The 18,490-nt window shown below is 40.7% G+C and overlaps 4 protein-coding genes and 1 long non-coding RNA gene across 10 annotated transcripts in view; 3 read left to right on the top strand and 2 right to left on the bottom strand.

Moving 5' to 3' along the window:
• The window catches only part of gpm6bb (glycoprotein M6Bb), a 51,385-nt gene extending 50,232 nt beyond the window's left edge, over positions 1-1,153 (top strand). Inside the window, exons 7-9 of the transcript XR_009791031.1 lie at positions 292-402; positions 514-846; positions 926-1,153. The gene's annotated coding sequence lies outside the window, so the exon portion shown is untranslated. The remainder of the gene's footprint in view (positions 1-291; positions 403-513; positions 847-925) is intronic.
• Positions 29-1,153, top strand: trappc2 (trafficking protein particle complex subunit 2). 2 transcript variants are annotated; one of them, XM_061791606.1, is made up of 5 exons: positions 29-56; positions 292-402; positions 514-662; positions 765-846; positions 926-1,153. In XM_061791606.1, exons 2-5 carry the CDS (start codon positions 310-312, stop codon positions 1,022-1,024), a joined length of 423 nt encoding a protein of 140 aa, XP_061647590.1. In that variant the 5' UTR covers positions 29-56; positions 292-309; the 3' UTR covers positions 1,025-1,153. The 2 variants fall into 2 exon arrangements, with proteins under 2 accessions (XP_061647590.1, XP_061647591.1); XM_061791607.1 differs by lacking the exon at positions 29-56 and adding an exon at positions 94-122.
• Positions 1,154-2,716: 1,563 nt separating this feature from the next.
• rab9a (RAB9A, member RAS oncogene family) lies at positions 2,717-5,766 on the bottom strand. 2 transcript variants are annotated; one of them, XM_061792524.1, is made up of 3 exons: positions 5,636-5,766; positions 5,117-5,238; positions 2,717-4,047 (listed from the first exon to the last, which is right to left on the bottom strand). In XM_061792524.1, the coding sequence occupies exon 3, from the start codon at positions 4,008-4,010 to the stop codon at positions 3,402-3,404; it is 609 nt and encodes a 202-aa protein (XP_061648508.1). In that variant the 5' UTR covers positions 4,011-4,047; positions 5,117-5,238; positions 5,636-5,766; the 3' UTR covers positions 2,717-3,401. The 2 variants fall into 2 exon arrangements, with proteins under 2 accessions (XP_061648508.1, XP_061648507.1); XM_061792523.1 differs by having other exon boundaries at positions 5,117-5,756.
• Positions 5,767-6,461: 695 nt separating this feature from the next.
• egfl6 (EGF-like-domain, multiple 6) lies at positions 6,462-15,064 on the bottom strand. Of its 3 annotated transcripts, XM_061792520.1 has the most exons (13): positions 14,743-15,064; positions 12,911-13,017; positions 12,026-12,118; positions 11,813-11,932; positions 11,583-11,702; positions 10,241-10,375; positions 10,031-10,153; positions 9,579-9,641; positions 8,933-9,190; positions 8,046-8,120; positions 7,538-7,633; positions 7,131-7,393; positions 6,462-7,002 (listed from the first exon to the last, which is right to left on the bottom strand). In XM_061792520.1, exons 1-13 carry the CDS (start codon positions 14,925-14,927, stop codon positions 6,895-6,897), a joined length of 1,746 nt encoding a protein of 581 aa, XP_061648504.1. In that variant the 5' UTR covers positions 14,928-15,064; the 3' UTR covers positions 6,462-6,894. The 3 variants fall into 3 exon arrangements, with proteins under 3 accessions (XP_061648504.1, XP_061648505.1, XP_061648506.1); XM_061792521.1 differs by lacking the exon at positions 9,579-9,641 and having other exon boundaries at positions 14,743-15,063; XM_061792522.1 differs by lacking the exons at positions 9,579-9,641; positions 10,031-10,153 and having other exon boundaries at positions 14,743-15,062.
• LOC133486820 (uncharacterized) lies at positions 6,878-16,591 on the top strand. 2 transcript variants are annotated; one of them, XR_009791135.1, is made up of 7 exons: positions 6,878-7,004; positions 7,156-7,217; positions 10,586-10,662; positions 11,592-11,692; positions 11,791-11,941; positions 12,943-13,044; positions 16,113-16,591. It is a non-coding gene; the product is annotated as an uncharacterized LOC133486820 (long non-coding RNA). The 2 variants fall into 2 exon arrangements; XR_009791134.1 differs by lacking the exons at positions 10,586-10,662; positions 11,592-11,692; positions 11,791-11,941.
• Positions 16,592-18,490: the final 1,899 nt, after the last annotated feature.

Raw genomic sequence — 18,490 nt, 5'->3', positions numbered from 1 at the left:
TATGTCGTCATCTCCATGAGACAGCCGTCACCGCTTAGCGGAAGTAACAGCAGCAGGTAAACAAACGTTTGGTATATTCAATAATCGGCGAGTTTGTGAATTTTATGATATTGTCTTTCCATGTAAGTCTTACTATGTTGGTGCTGACTTTGATATCCCTATATTTACTAACCAGCAATGCAAAGCACATTTACGAAGTTGTGCCTATCGTTAATGTGCTCGAAATGATGCTAATACTGTATTTCGGGCTATCGTTTCATTGTTATTTCGCATGGTGTGATTCCACTGCAGAGACAAGCAGAGTAAATCATGTCTGGAAGTTTTTACTTTGTCATGGTTGGTCATCATGACAACCCGGTGTTTGAGATGGAGTTCTTACCATCGGGGAAGCCTGAATCCAAGGTAAGGTGTACCTAACAAAGTCAATTTGTCTCAACTGTGTAATTGGAAGCGAAAATGCTTGTAATTTCACTTGTTGATATGGTTTGTTTGTTGTTTTTTTTTTAATCACAGGACGACCACCGTCACTTAAACCAGTTTATTGCACACGCAGCCCTGGATTTGGTGGATGAAAACATGTGGCTGTCAAACAACATGTACTTAAAAACTGTGGACAAGTTCAACGAGTGGTTTGTTTCCGCCTTTGTCACTGCAGGACATATCCTTTTCTGTGTTATTGTGTTTCACTTCCCCCACTGCATGTCGATTGATTACTGATATTATCGAGTAGGGTCTTATTTTCTTTAATTTCTTTCCATACATATAAGATTCATCATGCTTCATGACGTGCGGCAAGAAGATGGAATCAAGAACTTTTTTAATGATGTGTATGATTTATACATTAAGGTAAGCCACCTGTCATATAAACTCAATATAGAGTTTGTTTATGAGTATTTAATGTTTTTTTTTTCTTCCTGTCTTCCAGTTTGCAATGAATCCATTCTATGAGACCAACGCACCAATCCGCTCCACAGCTTTTGAGAGGAAAGTGCAGTTCCTTGGAAAGAAACATCTGCTTAGTTAACATGTTTCTTAATGCAATTTTGCTGTCTTGGTCGTGTTTTTTTTTTTTTTATATAAATAGTGTTTTGTGAATTGTCAAATGCACTGTACACACAATTTGTCTATAAAGCATTTTTTTCTTCATAATCTACATTCTGTAATGTGTTTTTTTTTCTTTAAAAAGGTTTGTGTTATTTTAAGTTCTACATTAGCCTCTTTGGTACTGCCTGTAAAAGTAGTAATTTTTCCACAATGCTGTTCCATATAAGCAGAACTGACATGGAATAGGGAAGAAGTTGGCCTGGCTTTTATCCTTCATAGTATTGAAGGCAGGATGGAGCTTGTGTGTAAAGGAATGTCAGCAAAGGTGAGACGGAGGTGTGACACCTGTAATGCATTTCTTCCGCCCTATTTTGTTGAAAATAATTTGCTGTCTGAGAAGTAAGGATAGGAATCAAAAACCGGTTCTTATGAGAACCAGTTTCCCAGTAATTTAATTCCTAATTTCTTCAGTTGCTTTCCTGATGCTTCCGCCTATCGATTCCTCTTGTGTTGCAAATGAATGATCATGTCACACACAAGAAGCGTATTTTGGTTCTGAACTTTTTCAACATGTCAACAAGGCAGAAGCGCTCTAAGCTGTATTTCACATGAAAAGATGATACTCGGGCTATTTGCAACTTTTGCAAATTTGCTTTTAATTCTATCAAAGGGGTGGGAAATACTAATAATGTGCGGCAGAAACATCTTTTGCATTATATATTTTAATGACATCAACAATATATCTCATTTATATTATTTCATTCCCTCACCCAATGTGAATCGATAAAGAATCGGATCAATATTGTTAATATGAATGGTTAAAATGTTATTAATTCCCATCTATTATACATCACACCAGATGCTGAGTCACCACGCATTTAATTATCTGATTGTGGGACGCAATGTAAATATGGAGTAATATTCTGCTTTGTAAAAAGGAAACTGTTGCTAAAAGCGCGTGGGTCTTCGGTTACAGCTCTGATGTGACAATTTTACGGGATCTCTGCTTAAGAGGCTTTATATTGTCTACTATGGCAGTTTGAATCATGGCTAGTACCACTACCATTAGGCAAATTGTATTTTTGAGGATTACTGTTATTGAGCAACTACAATGTTTGCAGTCAATCTGAAAATGTTATTAAACCTTATATTACCTAAAATAACCTGTATTATTGGCTGCCCACGCTAAAATTGAGTACTTTGATGCATGCCGTGGAGCATTGTCTTACATAAAAATCAGTCTTTTTGCAGGCAGTACCACTGCTTGTAGAAAATAGATTAAATTCTGGCAGTAGTCTTGCGTCTAGATTTTGTCCGACACTCTTCTTTGATAGCTGCCCAAACCATCACCCCACACTTCCACCATGGTGGCGCCTCATTCAAAGTAGAGCTCCATGCCAGTTACTCATTGGTCCAGCAATAGTCACTCTTATCTCATGATTTGATAAAACCTTTTAAAAATCTGTCCAGATATTTCTTGGCCCTATCTCGACACTGCAACTCAAGTCTCTTCAGTGGTGGTCAGATTTCAAAACTTTATCTTGGTCATACCTACAAGCACTTAAAAACCTAGAACTGGAAAAAAATGCAGGAAAAAAGTATTGCGATTATATACACAGTATATAAGACATCAGTTCCTATTTAGGATGATGACCAAACACATAAAAGTAAACAGAGTCCTCGACACTTTATTGGTTGGTTGGCATATGAATATCAAACAGGAGATGCAAATGAGTATTTCATTTCATTTTGAAAAACAAAAGACCTTCAACTGTAAAGTAAAAAATGTTAACATCAGACTCGATGTTTAAGACAACCCCCCCAAAACCAACCAAACCAAACCCCTGGTGTTTTGTCAATCGCCAAAATGTCACCACTAATTCCCTCCTCTCTTCATTTCTGGTATGCGTGATTAAATAAAGTGAAACAAGTTTCCAGTTTTGTTTATCTCAATTAGGGAGCATCTGGGCTAAAACATGTGCAAACGGTGTCAAAAAGCAATTGATTTGTTAGTATGCCTAAACAATAGGAAAATGCAAATTGATAAATATTAACATGATCATCACATAATTGCACTCATCTACAGATTGGCATGTTTTTAGGTACCCACACAAAGCTCATATGAAATGCACTTAAATCATTCTTAAAATGTGACCTTTGAACTGAGTGAAGAATTCAGTGCTTTCATGTTTATTTATGGTAAGACACAATTAGTGCTTCCCCTATTAAACTGACCCCATCTGTAAGCAAACCCTGATAGCACAAATCAAATATTTTATAAGTTTCAATAAGGTGTTAATGCAGCCTCGTTGTTTAAACAGCGTTATTTATGAACATTGCGGACAACCACTTAGACGTTATGAGCAGCAGGTGGCGGCAGAACGAGGCTTTCTGTGGAGCTTGACCGTGTCCGTGGGGAGGAAGTGGTCCGTTCGCTCGTCCGTCGCCAAAACCCTGCGGACCGCCTCCTCGAAGGCCACCGCTACGTTTGTGGCGTCCTTGGCGCTGGTCTCGAAATACGGATGGTCGCCGTTCTCCTGGCACCATTGCCGGGCCTCCTCGGAGGACACCTGTCTCTCGCTCACATCCAGTTTGTTGCCCAGCACCACAAAAGGGAACTTCTCCGGCTCCTTGACATCCGCGTAGTAGATGAACTCCTTCTTCCAGTTCCCCAAGTTGAGGAAGCTCTGGTTGTCATCGACGCTGAAGGTGAGCAAACAGCAGTCGGAGCCTCGGTAGAAAGGAGTCCTCAGGCTGCGAAAGCGTTCCTGGCCGGCAGTGTCCCAGATTTGCAAGGTGACCTGGTGGCCGTCCACCTCCAGGTCCTTGTTGAGGAACTCCACACCGATGGTGTGGAAAAGGTGCGCGTCGAACTTGTTAGTGACGTAGCGGTTCATGATGGAGCTCTTTCCCACGCCGCCGTCGCCCAGGAGGATAACTTTCAGCAGGGACGTTTTGGTTGACATGGCTGCTCGCGGCTAATCACTGCGATGAAGGGATGTCCTGTTTGAAACATGTAACATGTTAGTTAAGCAAAAATAACACAGTATTTCTTCCAATACTAGCCTCTATTCTAATAGATGCTTCTTTAAAAAACCTAGTGTGTTGTCCACTTGAAACAAATAAGAGCTGAGACACCTTTTCTTCCTACAGATTTAAACAGTTTATTTAAATTTCAAACCCTCTGGAAAAAAAAATTATAATGTTAAACTCATTCAATATTTATGATTGCAAATCCTTGTGTGTGTGTGTGGTCAACACGATGTCGATTGAGTCAATCCGTGATTGGAACGTGAAATGGAACGATAGCCAATTAGGAATCAACCTTGCGCTGTTGCTGGAGATAAACAATAAAAATTAGGAGACAGTCAATGAAGTATAGTCACAAGATAAGCTAACAGTGAGGAAAGTCGACACAAACATGCTGATTTTTCCTCATCATGTGAGGAGTCTCTTACGTTTTAAAGATCGATACGCGTTTGTAGTGTAACCTGCTTCAGACGAGAGACAACACACAATATGTCAAAGGGGGAAAACCATGTTCACTTTGTTTGAATAAACCAAGTGACGACGTCAGATAATAAACAATCATGTGTTGACGATTACGTAATCAAGTTTTATCTCCAGTGGATTGTGTCTGATTGAAGTGCAGGTCAACATTATGCTGCGATAAATGACTAAGTCCGCTTCAAAACATGTACACGCTTTATCTATATACATCATCCATCAAGCTATCTATTTTCTATACTGCTTATCCTTGCTGAGGGTTGCTGATGAATTCGAAACTATCTTTGCTGACTTAAGGAAAAAGGCGGACTACACTCTGGCCTGCAGTTGCCAGTCAATCACATTGCACATAGTGAGACAGAAAACCATTCACACGGTCACTGAGTGGAAAATTAATACACGCTGCCTACAGCAAAGTCATGCGAGTACCAGTATGCCATCAGTGACTCACACATCCATTCCATTAACCCATATTAATAACTAATTTTGATAGAAGACTATCACAAGCATATGAAATTTCTACTAAAACACAATCACGAGATGTGATGGCTGGTTGGATACTCACCACTGATTGATTTAGGCTTCCTCCACTAGTCCAGATCATGTGGTGCAGACCCTGGTACTCAAGTCACATGCTCGTTTGTTCAGTGTTGGTATGGACGGCCATGTAAGGTCCACTTGCTCTGGCTGCAACACAGCGGTTTGCTTGTAAATGCTTGGCAGGAGACAGCTACTTCAGCTGGGCAGCTAGCAAAGGACCTGCAAAAACGTACTACATAGAAACGCTCCCAACAACATTACTTTGATATAAATATTCAGGTTGTAGAACAAATAGCGAAGGCATATACCGGTGCAGGGTAATGTTAAAACAGCTAGCTGGATATGACAAATAATAAACAAAATAGGATAGCAAGGCATCAGCACAGCTGGAATTAAGAAGCAGGCAACAGCATTATTAGCTGTGTAACGTTAGTTCACTTCAGAGCAAAAAACGCTTAATTCCGGTTCGCTCTACGAAGCGACCACGTCCACGCCGGCTAGCACGCGAAAGGAACGACAGATTTATTGTGTATGTGTTTGACACCTTCTTGCCTTTTGTCGCGGGCCGAGATCAACAATTGTCACGTCGTTTTCTGGACACTCCGAAGGCTCGATGCTAGCTAGCTAGCTGCGCACCGCTAGCCCGTTGGGATGCTAACGATAGCTAAGGACTGCCCAGGTCACGTGACGGAATAGACCAATCAGCGACTCGCTTTGGATCACCGCCAAGTGGCGACATTTTGGGGCGATTCAGGTTCAGAAAGGTTTTGGAGTGCTGACCTTCCAGGCAAGATAACTTTTTGTTGTTTGTTTTGTAACCGTTTTGTACATTTAACGCAATTTTTATGACGGAAATTGAAAAATTAAACCGAGTAGATGGAGTCTAAAGCAGTGTTTCCTAACCTTTATTGAGCCAAGGAACATATCTCACCAAATTAAAATGTCACAAAAAGTATGTTTACTGAAATAATGATGCTCTTGTCTCAATTTACTCACACAATTTACCTGGTCAATGTAAAATTTAGTTGAACTCAAAGCTATTACAGTATTCTATTGTTTGAATGGCAACAGGTTAATACATGGTTACTAGCTGTATCATTCTGCCATCTAGTGGAAGAAGGGCATTCAATTGTTCTGCAAATCATTATACGTCGTTGACATTGATAGATGCACAAAGATACATTATTTGTAGTAAATAAAAACTGAATTATTTTCGGACCAATTAGGTGAAATTGCTTTAGGCTATTAGCGGCGGCATGGGTGTAATAGTGGTTAAAATGGCTGCCCCACAGTTCTGAGGCTTGAGGTTCAAATCGCTGATAAACAACAAGGACAAAATGTAGAGGAGACAAACTAATGACAGACCGAGATAGAAAATAAGAGATTTACTGTATGAAAAAGCACAGAGTAAGGTGAAAGCAACATTTACAGCAGTAATGCACAGATTGTTTTGTTAAAATCATGTAAACTAGCCTGTCTTAAAAAAACAAACAAAAAAACATTCATGTCACATTGAGTTTCAAATTACACAACAACTTAAAAACTCCACTGTGACACAGTAAAACTGTTCCAACATAAAAGGGATACAGAGCTTCCATTCTGCTTGACCTAACAGCCGAACAGGACAGAAAAAATAATTACACAAGACTTTTCATTTCATGCTATCTATTATACATACGTACTGACTAAACATTTTTGTTATAAAAATCAGGCCATGACATTTCAGCTAATCTGCAATCACTGACTCCTCGAATTTCTTCACTTTTTGAAACATTGTTGATTTGACTTTGAAACAGTTGATTTTTAGAAGATCAGAGAGTCATCTTCTTGACACGGACCTGAGGTCAGCACAACATTGTCCAGCCCGATCTCCCCTCCGACTCCTCTCCCGCGCTGCGCTTCAAAGATGATCTGTAAGACATTCAATGGTATCATCTGCAGTGTTATGTTCCATGTTATTATTATTTTTTTGTTCCACTCTCCTGCTTGCCAATTGTTTTGATTATTGAAATGATTTACACCGACACCAAATGACTCACTGATTGCGGTGCTTCTTCTTTCCAGGCCACAGTGAGGAGCTCTGTCTGCCATTCCTGATTCCTGCTGTGGCTCTGTTCCCACACCGGGTAAGCGTTGTTATCCAGCAGCACCCTGAGCGAGCCCACGTCATGACCCACCACACGATAGTTGAATGTCAGGCAGAAGCTGCCCTGCTGGGTTCGGTCACTGAGTAGCAACTTGAGCTTGGAAACGTCCTCTGGCTCCCCTTGCAGACCACTCATGGACATGTAGTACTCAGCACCTGAAGAAAGAGCTCAGGATTAATAGTTCCGCAACCATTAGCCAATCAACAACATAAGTGTGGTGTCTTATTGTATGATGCAAATGAGTCTGGTGTATTCTCCAACCACTATTTGCGGAAATACGGTACTCATCATTTTGTTACCTTTGCCATGGTAAGCTACGCTCCAGTCCATGTCATCAGCCTTGTCTTGGACCCACTCGCATGCTCCCTGATCAAAGTTGCAATCCATGATAAACTCTTGTGTAAAGAAAGAAAAGTTGCAATATTATCCAAATTGTCGGATAGAGTCATTATGCCGTGACATAATTCAGTACAACCTCGAAGGATGGTTTGTTGAACAACACGGATTTGGACCCACATTTTTGAGAAAAGTCAAAAAATGGGAATATTTTAGTCTTTTATATATCTCTTATTGTTTTTACATTTTATCTTCAACAGTAGTTGTTTCCACATTTGTACAACAGTGAGGCGAAGGTTACTTAACATTCTGTTTAACTTAAAGTCAAGGTGGTCCTCGTGGCTAAAGTTCACACTATGGAACAAAATATTTATATTTCCATTATTTCCTATTGGAAAAATACATTTTTAAACGAAAAGTGCACTAATTTTGTTAAACTAAACTTGTGAAACAAAAATGTCATTTTGATACCTTCCTGAAGTGGCGCTGTTTCAAGCTGTTGGACCTCTCTGGCTGGACCAAAAACTGATGCAAAATCCTCTGATGCTATATTAAGAGATCAAATAAGTATTAGTGACAATGTATTGTGGTACCAATAGTAGGTAGTAGGAAAGATGTATACATGCAGAATGGGTCAATGACTTTATCACAACAAAAATGAATTTATGATGCAAAGGCCATACACGGTCTTTCAACCAGCAGGTTTTGACCTGCCCTGCTGTCACTCATTTCTTGAGGGGGGAGGAACTACAAGTTTAGGTTTCAGCGCTCAAGCGTTTAAGGGCTCTTGTAGCAAACCACCCCCAAGGCAGGCCGCTTTAGACATTCACACAAGTGACAGCTGGGCTTATTGAACCTGAACACCTTAAGTGGTCTAGTGCAGTGAAAAATCTCCATTGCTGATGACAGAGCTTCCTTATGAGAAGTCAGTCTGTTTGCACAACAGCTGTTTTGGGGAAAGCGTAATAAAAGGCTTCGTAACCTTCTCCCAGGTTATGGGAAGCTGATCCAGGATGAGTTATATCCCTCAGCTCTCACATGCCAAAAGTGAAAAATTCCTCTCCACTATGTGATGAATGTTTCGAGGCCTGTCTTCTCCTGCTGTGTAAAGTCTCTCACAGACTCTGGTGTTCCCCAAAAGATTGGGGGTGAAATCTGGTCTGACACAAACCTTCCGAAGAAGAATTAAGGTGTTACTGGAGGAGTTGAAGACTTTACGCATGGATTTTGTAATTGTATATGGATGATGTACATATATGAGAACCATCCATCCATCCATCCATCCATTTTCTACCGCTTATCCGGCACTATACAAGTGAAAGTCCAGTTAGAGTTTACGCAGAACAGAAGCCACTTACTGAAAACATCTCCTCTTGGATTGAGCTGGTTGTCTTCCTCCTCCTCTTCTTCTTCTTCTTCGTCTTCTTCCTCAAGAAACTCGTCCACTGGGGTCTCCACAGTTGGTTCGCCGATGTAGACCTCTCCGTCGTAGTCAAAAGGCTGCTGGTGGCTCCTCGGAGGTGGGGTCACAACTGATTCAGGGATAATGTTTTTGATGTCCTCATTCTCAAGTTTTCCTCCCAGAATTCCAGGCCTTACTTGGGAGTCTGGGATGGCTACAGGCAGGAACAGGAACCAAATTATACATGTCAGAGACCTACAGTATTTTACCAGGTGTTATGCATCAGTGCATCTTCGGAGTACCTTACACAGTACTATTAACAGCAAAAAGGCAACACCGCATATATCAACAACCTTTAACATGCAGGTGAAACATCACAACAATGTAATTTCCATTTGTTACCTAGTTACAAAAGCATTCAATCATACATGTACAGTATATGTATAAAGGGCATGCGGTAGTTTCCAGGCTTGATATCAAATGTCATGAGCAAAGTCAAGAAGATAACTTCTCGGAAGGAGTTGAGAAAACAAGCGATTAATGGAGTTGCCGGCCAGGGAGTTAGCAGTGAAAGCAGCGTCTCGGATTCCACACAGTCTCACCATTGAGAACATGATCAGCACTGCCTTTGTTTCCATCCCATAACCTCTGATAAAATGGCTTGACTATAAGAAATAAAAACACCTTCATTCACATTAAGATCCTCTGTCTGACGGTCAATGTCACTCATACATAAAGGCTGGTGAGTATTCCCATTTCTCTTCAGATGCCAAGCAGTAAAATATTTACTCGTGTGCTGACAATCTTTGGCTCTCTCCTTTCAACATCTGTGAAACTTTACTCGCTCTAAGTGCAGGAAATCAGTCTTCGAACGACTGGTGATGTATTCATACTCAAACTAAAAATATGCAGCTGTAAAACGTCTGTCGGTCCAGCAGAGTGACCGGGAAAGAAAGGCATCTGTCGTTGGACACCCTGCTTGAAGATTTAGGACATCAAATGGAACCCGTGAGACTAGTTGGTCTGTAATTCTGTAGCATATCTGGGATCTCACCGGAGCATTCAAAGCCATTGCCTCGGAAGCCTGACTTGCACCTGCACTTGTACGATCCTTGAGTGTTCAGACAGACAGCTTGATGGCTGCACTTGTCGGTGCTGGACGCACACTCATCCAGGTCTGGAAATTGGAAGAAGGCCTTTTTGTACCTTTAGGACCATACGTGACCACAGACGTTACCCCTGAATGACATCAGTTATTCCTTACCTACACAGTCGTATTTGCCGTTGACATATTTCAGATCATATCCGTCTTGACACTTGCAGAAGTAGCTGCCAAATGTGTTCACACATTGCCTGTTGTATGGACAAAGGTTGCTTCCAGTAACACATTCATCAATATCTGCGGGGAAGTCAAACACAAAATGCCACATTGATGACGTCAATAGAGCGATCATAACATTTACATCACCAGAGTATCAACTGTGGTTAAAACTTGTTTCCTCCTCTTGATGTTTATATGGATGCAGTGCAACCTATATATAGCATCAAATCAGCTAGCCGTACTATATAATAATGCTGTTGAACTCATATTTCTCACAATTTCTGCCAGATTTTATGATTGCTGCCTGCCAGAAAACTGGAAACTCAGAAATGTTTGACCTCCAACCGGGACTTCACTGAGATGCAGTAGGCCTTATCTGATGTCACACAACATTTGATCACAATAGAGACAGACTACTACTTTATCTGTATTTACTGGTTATACAACACTTTGGCATTAAACAAAATGTTCTGTAAATATATCGCTATTCTTTTCCCTGCATTAAGTTATTAGGTCAAATTCATTTTTCCAAATTGTCAAAGCTGCCCCAAAAAGCATCGTGTTAAAAAACACAGAAAATACTTTTGCTAGCTTATTGAAGTCATCATACATTTTTTAAATGTGTATGTTTCACTAGAACATTTTAGTGTTGCATGCTCCAAGTAATGATATTTCAGAAAACTGCATGTAGCATTAGGGTGCATGTTTTCATAAATAAAGCCAGCAAATGCATGTTTGTCAGACCAACTAAATTCAGTGAGACAGCTGTTTTGCCTTCAGATGAGGCTCAATTAGTCCAGATGCACACCCGTCATGAGTGCATATGTCTACAAGAGTTTATGCCTTGTAAATGCCTGCAATGATAACTAGGCTGAAATTCAAACATGGACAACATTTTTGTTAAAATTCGTGGGCTCGGCGAAGGTTCTGAAATGTCTCCAACTCCTTTGTCTTGATCGCCTTGTTTTATTAGTAACTATGCCAAATTGGCTCTGTTACAATCCAGGAAGCGTTGTGGAACTACAAACCTAATTGCTTCTCTCTGATTTACCAACCAAGCATGCAAAAGCCACATAATAGAATCTTTATAGAGTTTTCCACTATGCATAAACCCCCAAACCCCAATGCATTGGACTCAAGCCAAAGTCAATTTCTTCCCCTCTTTGTATCCTGAACTTCCTCTTCTTTTCTTACATCTTACTTTGGACTGTCTTTGATTATACCATATGTAAGACAAATGTTTTTTTGTACAACTGTTTCTTTGAAAGTGCCTTTTTTTCCTCACCTACGCAAGTCCTCTGATCTGGAGCCAGCTGCAGCCCCACAGAGGGGCAGAGGCAGCGAATCTCCCCCTGAACCTCCTCACAGCCGTACTGACAATGAGCGAGCGAGCAGGTCCTGGAATCTAACATGCACGTTCAGCAACACAAACACACACACAAAAAAAAAAAAAAGACCTCATGAAAATCTTACATTTTTATGTGCAAAGACAGTAGGTAGTTGGATGAGACTCACTGGCACAAGATCCATCAGGCATCAGCGTGTATCCGTTGAGGCAGTAACACTTGTAACTGCCATGGGTGTTCATGCAGCGATGTTCACACGGACGAGGGATCAAACCGCATTCGTTCAAATCTTGAAATAGTAAGATAATTTTTTTTTTTTCATATCTTCAACTGTAAGACCCAATTTTCCATCTAAAACTCATGACCGTGCACACATATTCACCCTGATTGCACGTTTTTCCGGTGTATCCCAGGAAGCACTTGCATTTGTTTGGGCCAACGCATTCGCCGTGCTTGCAGCCTGGCTCACACTGAGCTGGTAAAACATTTATTATGAAGAAGTAGACATATTAGTGGTTGGACGGTGAGGGATGGATGGATTATAGTCAAACCACATACAATATTTCCATGGTTTCAGGCAAGATTTCACAAACTAAACTGAACATTTTGTGTAATTGGACAACAATTACAGTCCAGGAAGACTCTCAGACTTTAGAGTCTATGGATTTAAAAAAATATATATATTTTTTTTTACTTGAGAAATTACCTGGCTATCACACAATATTTAACCTCTTTTATGCAGAGATGCTGAAAATTGCAGCATTAGAGTTGTAAAATAAAATAGTGCATTTATCCGACTTTACCTTTAATAGAGAAGACAGCGAAGCGAGGTATTGCCAGACTGTGTTTTTTTTTAAACAATGACAAGGCACTCAAAGAAAAAAAAATGTGATAAGGATGGCTTTTACAGGTTGTGGTTTGATGCAGTTGAGGTTAAGTTCTTTCACACCAAATACTTTATACACCTTGCTTGTACACTGAGGCACAGTCCAGCTGTTTTCAGAGGACGGTCTTTTCCAGATGGTCCGACAAAGTTGGAAGCATACAAGTGTCCAAAATGCCTCGATGAAATGAAGAATTTAGATTTAGAAAGAACAAAGCCTAAACCCTAATTGATTAAGATTAGATCAGTCTTCATAAATGTATCTCAAGTATCTCTTATAAAGAGAAGACATCATGAAAGTTTGGTACCATCGTAGTGACCCCCCTTTTGTTGTTTTTAAAAAAAAAATGAATGAATGGATTAATCAACCTTGACCTTTCTTACCCTCACACTGGCCTCTGCGATTTTTCTTCCAGCCAAAGCAACACTCCAGCCTCCTGCCATAGCGACACACACCTGGTTGGTTTCCAGTAGAAACTTGTCTGTGCTGCCTTTGTAGAGGAGCAGAGAGGTTCAAGGTAAGATGTGTAATTTTATTGTCAGACCAATATTTATAGCCCACATGGAGAGTGCGATAGCATTTGTTGCTTGGAGCAAAATGTTCTCTTCACTTTGAAACACGTGTAGCTTTGTGATCCATTTTGAGGTGAACAGAAAGGACGATGCCGAAATCCACTGGCTAACTAATTTGCAGTTTTTTTTCAGGCTAATTATAGCAGTTGTGTGAAAACACAGTTAAACCAAGGCATCTTACATGTTTCCTGTAGTGATAAAAGTAGGATAACCCATGGAGCAACAATCAGTTGAAAGGATGCTGGTTATAGAGGGTGAAAAGCACCCTAATCAGACTCTTTCCTGCTTCCTGCACCTTGACACCTCACATACCATCTCATTACTTCTGCCTAGCACAAAGCACATGGTTGTGTTTGTGTATTCGTACGTTACGAGCATAACTAGATTTTGGTGCGGAGCCAGGGATTTGCTTAAATATCATCATTGTTAAAACTGTTCTGCAGAAAATGGTGGCCATTACTGCCACCGGTTGGACATACAGGTTCAGCCTGGGTGAAGGTCTGCATGCACTCTACTGAGTGCCATTCTGGTATTGATGTTTCGTTGTTGTTCAGGTTTTGACTTCAGTTTGTTGGTTTCCTTGCTGGATTACACATAAACTAAAAAAATAAAACAAATTCCATGGAACTGTGCGCAAATGAAGAACCATAAAATATTGTTGAGGATCTGAGTAAAGGTGTATATATTTATTTTCACTTTGCCATATTGGTCCTCTACGTCCAGTCGCATTTTCCAGGGAACTGGTACATAGCACCAGTTAAGCAATGGCCCTGTACTATTACAAAACTTCACATAAGGCCAAGGCAAGCCAATGGGACTATTCATGGCACTCCGAATACAAAATATCCTGTCCATCCGTTTGTGGCATCTTACGTCATCCTCCGTGGACTAAAAAGTTGGCTGCTAATTTATGAACAGATGGACAAACAAACGCGAGTTAGGTGTTCCATGATTTTATGGCCTTGGTGGAGGTCTGCGTTCCACTGAGTGATATTCTAATATGTTCTGTTTTTGTCAGCCGGCATCTTCCTCCACTTTCACTTGCTAACATTGGCATGTCAGGCACTGCATTTAGAATAATGTACAGTGCACAGAGGTTATGTTACACGTGTATATTTATAACCTGTATAGAGTAAATAGAGTCTTTACACAGAGAATAAATATCTTGGGAATGCACAGCAGGATGAGCCGCTGTCACGTTTTGACACCCATTAGGCTCGATGCCAAACGTTTAACACCGCCCATGTTTCGGGGTATCGGCAGCAACCTTTTAAAAGTAGTTTCGGCTCCGGCGGGACTTGAGGAATCCGAGACAGGAGCTAAATCAACCAAAATAGCCCACGGGAGAGTGACAGGTGCTCCTCAGTTATTAACCTCCTTTACCCAGTTGGTACACTATAAACATGCCATTATAATAACAAAAAAATGTAAAGCCGCTGTAAAGATTTTAAACTCTGGGTAGGATGGATCCTACGGGCGGTGGGCCATATTCGGATCTGTCTCTGATCTGGCCCACGGTGGTGTTCTCAAACCAAATATATGGTTAGAGTTATACGTAATGCTGTGTCTTTAAAAACAAACAAACAAACAAACAAACAAAAAACATTTAATCCACAAACGCTCATAATTCTTTATCAACTCACCTATATGCTTCTGCACATTGAGAAGAGATATGGAGAAGAAGCAAAAGAGCACTGATGACAGTGATTGGCTTCATCGCTGAGATTTCTTTTCTTCCGGACTGACTTTTGTGCTGCTGTTTGGATTGCTCCTGTGCAAAAGCGAGTCTCACGCGTCGTCTTTTTGTACAATGTATGCTGTGTTGCATTTACTTCCACAACAAAGGCTCCTCCAAGGAAGAAAAGAAAATGTCTCTCTTGAAAGCTGCAGCTCTACTCAGTGTCCCATTATTTGCTCTTTCCTCTCTGGAAATATAGAAGTGAGGAGGACTAGGTTGGTTGTGAAGTAGGGGTGGGTTTGTAAGCGGGGAGGGGATTATGTCTCCTCACTGAAACCCAATACACAGACCACATGGAGTCCCTACTACAAGTCTGCAAACGGGGTGAAAAAAACATAAATTGATCCAGTTTTTGTCTTACCTTTGAGAATGTTTGCATGCATTTTCCTGACCTGTGTTTATGCTTGATATTGTGATGAGCTGTATCAGTTAATTGAAGAAGTACACGCGCACACACACACACACGCGTGCACTCACGCACGCATGCACGCACACAAACTCTCACAAGTCAACATCTGGTCCTCTCTGTACTCAAAGATGGATGGCTTTATGTTTTTATGGTAACCTGCTTCAGTGATCATAGTAGTTATAAACCGCACGATCATGTTAAGTAGGTTGCTGTAATTGTTTCAAAACCATCAACATCTGTTTAACTTGGTCCCCCCCCCCGGTGACTGTGCAACATCTTTTCATACAGTAATCTTTATTTAAACATTATTGTATGTATGTATGTTTAACCAGACCTGTCACCAAATATGAATTTGTACATCCTTGTAAGAACAAAAGAATGAATGTGAATTACACATAAACCAACAAATCCAGGCAAATGAAAACGTGATTTGTGGTGTTTTTGTTTTTCATTCCAAATGATGAGAACATGGACTAGAATACACCTCTGTGACTATAAATCGTGGGACGGTGGTGGATATTTGGTTGCAAGGAAGCAGTTCTTACCAGTTATTAATCTAGGGTCATGTGAAAAGTCTCCTGTGTTGCTTAAGCGGCCATGTGGGTTTTTATGGCTTGGCCCACAATACCTCAAGTTTGGCTCAAGTGTAATCTAAAGACTGCTAAAAGACATCTGGGCACCTAATTTCATGTTGGCAAAGTTCACTACAAGGGCAGCCCGGACTGGTAAAGCTGTCAAAACCATCAAAAAGTGAGCGACATTTCACTTAGTTTTAATTGGAAACATTGAAATCTGCCTTGACACTTTGACTATGTGCACCATAAAATGTCCATCCATCCATTTTTTGTACCTCTTATCCGCAACAGGGTCCCGGGCGTGCTGGAGCCTATCCCAGCTATCTTCAGGCGAGAGGCGGGTTACACCCTGAACTGGTCGCCAGCCAATCGCAGGGCACAGAAATAAACAGCCATCTGCACGCACATTCATTTTAATATGTACTGTACATACTGTCTTTCCTTATTCAAATATCAGAAGTGTGAGTAGAACCATTTTCAAACTTATCTGTTGAAGCAAAAAAAAAAAAAAGTTCCCATTTCTGGGTGTGTAACCTGTCACGTTTGCTGATTACAGTACTGTTGCTTTGAGCAAGGTTATTGCACAGCAAACTGTTAACCAGCAGGGGGAGACCTGTGCCAACATGCAACAAGACACCAGTCGTTAGCTAGATGAAATGTTGCAGTTAATGAGTGGCAAACATGATTTGACTGTGGCTTATTTAAACTGATCGCTGTTTTGCTTCTGTATTGATTTTGGATTACAATAAATTGTCTTTGTAAATACTTCATATGGCTGTGATAATCATATGATAAGATCGAGGACATAATACTTAATATGTTGTTGTAATTGTGTATCTTGAGAGGGAACCTGTGGTTTGTCTAGCTTCAATTTGTCTGGATATCATCGCTGTCCAATGAAACGCAAGTATCTCCATAACAAAAAGAAATGCTATGCTTTTCATTGGACAGCATCGATTTGGTTCATTCATTGATCGGCTGTTGTTTCCTGAACGTATTTAAAAGTGTTCGATACAAAGACCTCTAATGCATCTGCTATAGCTCACATTTATCTGTGTCTGGGAAAATGCAGATTGCAAATAATGTTGTAGGCGTTGCATAATGGGCACCCCCACCCGTACGCTAGACCTCACTCAGACAATTGCAGTGACTTAAATAGGCCCCAAGCTTTCAAACAATAAGTTATAATTTGATAACGTGAAAGGCATTATCGGACTCCCCCACCCCCAGTCAACATGGAGATGCACACTCATCCGCTCACAGTGATCAAGAGCAAGGCTTTTACTATAAAAGGAGACGCATGACAGTTGATGGGTGACTTTGTTATGTGCGTACGCAACCACATCCTGCCCTCAGCGGGAGATGACAGACTGCAATAAGAGTGTGCTAATAAAATATACGCAGAAGTTAGGTACTTTCAGCGTAATGGAGGCTGGAGGCTTATAATATGTGTTTATCTTTTAACTCTCTCCCAAGTGTCAAAAGATACATTTTGATCACAGTTATTTAGTTAGGTACTTAGCAGGATTACACAAAAAAACTACAAAACTCATTTCCATTTGCAATTTTTGCTGTCACAGGATTGGGGCTAGCCAGTGAGCTACCAGATCCAGCAGATGGTAAAAAAAAAAAGGCTTTCTGTGTGTTAATGTTTTTTTTAATCAAGCAAGTAAGAGGGGCAGGTTTAGGATTGTTCTGTCTGAGCAGAGCTCTTCTGAGTGGCTTCTTGTTTACTTGAATGACTCTGTTGTGCAATATTGACCTTGACTCATCGATCATGCTCACCTTACTAGAGGACTGTCAAGTGATGAGGGATTAAACCACAAAAATTCCGCGCTTGTGTGGGTTTTCTCCAGATACTGTACTCTGGCTACCTCCTACATTTCAAAACATGCATGTTAGGTTCATTGAAGGCTCAAAGTTGTCCACAGGTGTGAATGTAAAAGGTTGTTGGTCTGTACACTGTATGTGCCCTGCTTTTGGCTGTTGACTATTCCAGGGCGTACCCCACCTCTCAACCCAAAACCCAAATGAGGACAAGCGCATGGAGAAGATGGATAGATGCAAAAATTCTAAGAGCCCCTCTTACTTTGTTGTTTTAATGAGTCTTTCACAGAAGCCATTTTGACATAGTCAAACACTAAACATTAAGACAGATAGATACAGGTCTATGCCCGAAAATTACAAAACTGATTTCCATTAAACCTTGTAGAGGGGGTGGCGCGTGGGCCAAAGATGAACCCAGGACATTTTGGTGAGCATCTTGATAAAGGTGCAAAAACAGGAAATTATTTTCACTTGTTGAGTCAAACAGGAAGTAGTACCCAAATATACTGTGAGAAACAGACGGACAAACAAACACAAATATGACACTCCACATTCCTGTTCCTCACTTTTGTTAACAGTTTGGCATTGGTGGAGCTCTGCTATCTAATGAGTGGCATTCTAGTCTGTGGCCTACCGTGGGTTGCTAGTGCTCTGGATGAGTTGAACAAATTAAGTCAAACAATGACTTTTCGATTGGTGTTGTGTCCAATCTCTCTTTTGTCGTCATTTCTAACAGCCCTGTAACCTCGCTTCCTGTTAGTCAGGTAGTTCTTGTGTGAATCTCCCTCTGCTGCATACAATGACAGAGTACCTTTAATTGGCTTTCAACCCCCAGCCCACCT

The sequence above is a fragment of the Phyllopteryx taeniolatus genome, chromosome 12 (assembly GCF_024500385.1).
Source record: "Phyllopteryx taeniolatus isolate TA_2022b chromosome 12, UOR_Ptae_1.2, whole genome shotgun sequence".
Classification (NCBI taxonomy): domain Eukaryota; kingdom Metazoa; phylum Chordata; class Actinopteri; order Syngnathiformes; family Syngnathidae; genus Phyllopteryx; species Phyllopteryx taeniolatus.
Note: the sequence above shows the minus strand (reverse complement) of the source record. Positions and strands in the feature narration are given on the sequence as shown.

Bases quoted from the DNA above. Each gene is read 5' to 3' on its own strand.
- trappc2 (XM_061791606.1), top strand. From the start codon at position 310: ATGTCTGGAAGTTTTTACTTTGTCATGGTTGGTCATCATGACAACCCG. The intron at 663-764 runs CCTTTTCTGTGT...TTCCATACATAT, and splicing joins TTTGTCACTGCAGGACATAT to AAGATTCATCATGCTTCATG. The intron at 847-925 runs GTAAGCCACCTG...CCTGTCTTCCAG, and splicing joins TGTATGATTTATACATTAAG to TTTGCAATGAATCCATTCTA.
- rab9a (XM_061792524.1), bottom strand. From the start codon at position 4,010: ATGTCAACCAAAACGTCCCTGCTGAAAGTTATCCTCCTGGGCGACGGC.
- egfl6 (XM_061792520.1), bottom strand. From the start codon at position 14,927: ATGCAACACAGCATACATTGTACAAAAAGACGACGCGTGAGACTCGCT. The intron at 9,642-10,030 runs GTGAGATCCCAG...TATTTCTTATAG, and splicing joins CAATGGCTTTGAATGCTCCG to TCAAGCCATTTTATCAGAGG. The intron at 7,394-7,537 runs GTAACAAAATGA...CTCTTTCTTCAG, and splicing joins CGTAGCTTACCATGGCAAAG to GTGCTGAGTACTACATGTCC.